This window comes from Colobus angolensis, unplaced genomic scaffold, assembly GCF_000951035.1.
Source record: "Colobus angolensis palliatus isolate OR3802 unplaced genomic scaffold, Cang.pa_1.0 Scaffold11, whole genome shotgun sequence".
NCBI classification, from domain to species: domain Eukaryota; kingdom Metazoa; phylum Chordata; class Mammalia; order Primates; family Cercopithecidae; genus Colobus; species Colobus angolensis.
Window position 1 is genome coordinate 8,712,354 of NW_012112030.1, and position 3,456 is coordinate 8,715,809.

General features: G+C 46.0%; 1 protein-coding gene across 2 annotated transcripts in view; it reads right to left on the reverse strand.

Moving 5' to 3' along the window:
- GPRC5D (G protein-coupled receptor, class C, group 5, member D) overlaps positions 1–2,952 on the reverse strand; it is an 18,602-nt gene extending 15,650 nt beyond the window's left edge. Inside the window, exons 1-2 of one of the 2 annotated variants that reach the window (XM_011953961.1) lie at positions 2,912–2,952; positions 282–1,221 (exon numbers count right to left, since the gene is read on the reverse strand). In XM_011953961.1, the coding sequence (XP_011809351.1) occupies positions 282–1,176 (895 nt within the window). In that variant the 5' untranslated portion in view covers positions 1,177–1,221; positions 2,912–2,952. Of the gene's footprint in view, positions 1–281; positions 1,758–2,911 lie in introns of those variants that run through there. The other variant, XM_011953952.1, reaches the window with a different exon arrangement.
- Positions 2,953–3,456: the final 504 nt, after the last annotated feature.

Below are 3,456 nucleotides of genomic sequence, written 5' to 3' on the forward strand. Positions count from 1 at the left end.
AGTGTGAGCATTCAGAGTCATGCCCTCTTTCTTCAGGGCCTTTGATTCATGTATGTCTTGGTCTCTCCCCATAAAGCTCTATGCTTTGGAAGAACTCATTTTTCATAAAAAGTTAACCTTGATTCTGGGAGTTTGCATTTCCATGCTTGAACTATGAAGCCACCCACCCCATATCTGACCATTTTCTTTCAGTTTCCTCTTGGCTTATCCTACTGCATGATTTCTCTCCTGCTTCTCCTGTAGGAGCACCTCCCTGCTCCCTGAATCCCCCAGGAAAGTACCTCTGGAGAGCTCCTGGTTCTCCACTTGGAAGCTGTGTTGGTAGGCTGTGACGGGGCAGGCATGGCCTTGTGAAGGGCACTCCTGCCTACACGATCTGTAGAGAATGCAGAGCTCGGGGACAATGTACAGCAGCAGGAAAACCCATGCGTTGGTGACCAGGGCAATGCAGACAACCGGGTCGTCCCACTGGGGCTGTCGCTGGAACTGCGGGTTGCCTCTCAGGAGCATGGAGATCCACACCACCCAGATGATGATGGAGAAGAGTACAGTGATAAAGATGAGCCTTCCATGCTGCTTCCAGTTCTCACACGGGCCACAGAAGGTGGCTTTGGAGACGAAGAATGTGAGGGCCATCAGGAAGAGGACATAGACCAGGAGTACAACAAAGTCCACATTGAGCTGGCAGGGTGTCATATGCACAAACATCATACCTCTGGTCATGATGAGAGTCACATACTCAATGGCAATAATCACCTGCAACAGACTGCAACCAATAGCAATGCATAGAATTGTCGTCCAGGAGAAGGAGACGCGACCCCGAACCAGCTTCACTAGGTTGGAGGCATGGGCTAAGAGGCACGAGAAACAGAGAGCAAAGAGAACCCCGAAGAGAAAGTAGCGTACGGGGGCAGTTTGCTGATTGAGCTGGATGATGAAGGCAAAAGCGAGTCCAAAGAGCCCCAGCACACTCAGGAGGAAGAGGAGCTGGGTGGGGAGGACATTCCACTGGCTGCAGTCTTGGATCTTTCGCATGAGGAAGAGAAATGCTAAGAATAGCAGAATTGTGACCACGATGCCAAGTATTGCCAGGGACTCCAGAATGATGCCCCATGGCCCCTCAGAGTCACAGGGAAGAAAATAGTCTCCAGTGGACTCGATGCAGTCCTTGTACATGGTGACTTATGGGTGTAGACCTCACCAGAATGGTTTTCTGATGCCCTGCAGAAAAAGGATGAGACAAATTGACAACTCTGCATCTCTTAGGTCAGTGCAAAAGTAATTGCGGTTTTTGCTATTAAAAGTAATGGCAAGAAGGCTGGGTGCAGTGGCTCACTCCTGTTATCCCAGCACTTTGGAAGGCTGAGGTGGGTGAATCACTTGAGGTCAGCAGTTCGAGACCAGCCTAGCCAACATGGTGAAACCCTGTCTCTACTAAAAATACAAAAATTAGCCAGTATGGTGGTGCACACTTGTAATCTCAGCTACTCAGGAGGCTGAGGCAGGAGAATCGCTTGAACCCGGGAGACAGAGGTTGCAGTGAGCCGAGATCACCCCACTGCACTCTAGCCTGGGTGACAGAGTGAGACTCTGTCTCAAAAAAAGAAAAAAGAGGCAAGGTACGGTGGCTCATGCTTGTAATCCTAGCACTTTAGAAGGCCGAGGTGGGTGGATCACTTGAAGTCAGGAGTTTAAGACCAACCTGACCAACATAGTGAAACCCCATCTCTACTAAAAATATAAAAAAAATTAGCTGGGCATGATGGCATGTGCTTGTAGTCCCAGCTACTTGGGAGGCTGAGGCAGGAGAATCACTTGAACCTGGGAGGCAGAGGTTGCAGTGAGCCAAGATCGTGCCACTGCACTCTAGCCTGGGCGACAGGGTGAGACCCTGTCTGAAAACAAAAACCAAAAAACAAAAACCACACAAACAAAAAAGTAATAGCAATAGCAAGAACCGCAACTACTTTTGCACCAACCTAATACCTATAAGAATGCCTATTGGGTGGTCCATGAGGGCACTCTAATGTCTGTCATTCTGAAATGAAGACACCTGGGCATATGAAATAAATGTCTTTACCAAAATTGTTCCTAGGACACTGTGGAGAGCTTGAGTTACATTTTGTTTGATTCCTGATACTTATTTAAATGCTAAGCTTCCCCAGGGGGAAAAAAATTCAGAGATATATGCAAACATAGTCTAAGGGGATGGGAAATGCCATCACACATATTACCCCAAATTTATAACAGTTTTATATAGGATGTCAGTAAAGGAAATGAGAAAGGCAACCTAAACCCCTCAAAACTATCTTGGCTTCATCCCGCTGGGAAAAGCTGAACAGACTTCACTTGATAATATGTCCATTTGTGTATGCTAATTTCCAAGGCTGTTTGAAAGCTAACACAAAATCTTTTTCATAAAAGGAGGTGTATGAGAATGTTTGCATGATTGACGGAATTCAGTTATATCAGGCTCCAGAACAAGGGCTGCCAACATCAGTGGATCATTGGATCGTTCTAGACACTGATGCACTGCTTAAAGGAGACAGGCAGACGAATTACTGGGAATAAAATTTCCCAGTAATTTGAATGACTATTCCTTCTTTCAGTTCAATTCAAGTCAATCCAATGCAACAGGTTGTATTTAAACACCTATTATTTGTTCATCAAAGAATTGTACAAAATGGTCCCTTTCTTTAAATACCTTTTTGAACAGTTTAGTAGGAAAGTCCATGTCTTGACTGAGGACTGAGGTGGCCCAGGAAAAAGATCCCACACATTCATTTGAAAAAAAAAAAATCTATTGCAATTGAATACCCCTTAGCTCTATGTCCCTTCAGTTATCCCCAGACCAGATGGCTGGGTGACCCAGGTTTACAGCTGAGGGCATGGCCCCCCGATTCCAACTTACCTTCTCCGTGTCCACTCTGGAAGCTTAGGCTGTAGTGTTGGTGAGGTTGTAACTGCCAATGAGTAAGAAAGAGCCAACCTCAGCTTCTTTAATCTCTCCCCAAATGGGCGGAAGAACCATAGGCTCTCACTGAGGTTCCTGCAGTATCTATAAAAAGAACCGGAAGGACAGAAAGACACACCTATTCCAGTTTCACAGTAACTTTTCTACAGAGATTTCCTTGGTGAGAACAATTCTTTTTCATTCTACTTCTGACCAGAGGCACCTTGGCCTTAGGGAGCGGGCGTAAATCTGAAAGTGGGTATAAATCTAGGAAATACGGTTTCCTCCCAGTGTATTGCAACATATTCAGGGAAGCTACACAAGGCCCTCAGGTGACTTACACCAGGATACCTCATCCTTCTTCTGACCTATTCCCTAAAAAGCCATCTCTGGAGACTTTCCCACATCTTGATTTTGTTTGTTTGTTTGTTTTGAGATGGAGTCTTGCTCTGTCACCCAAGCTGGAGTGCAATGGCGTGATCTCAGTTCACTGCAACCTCTGG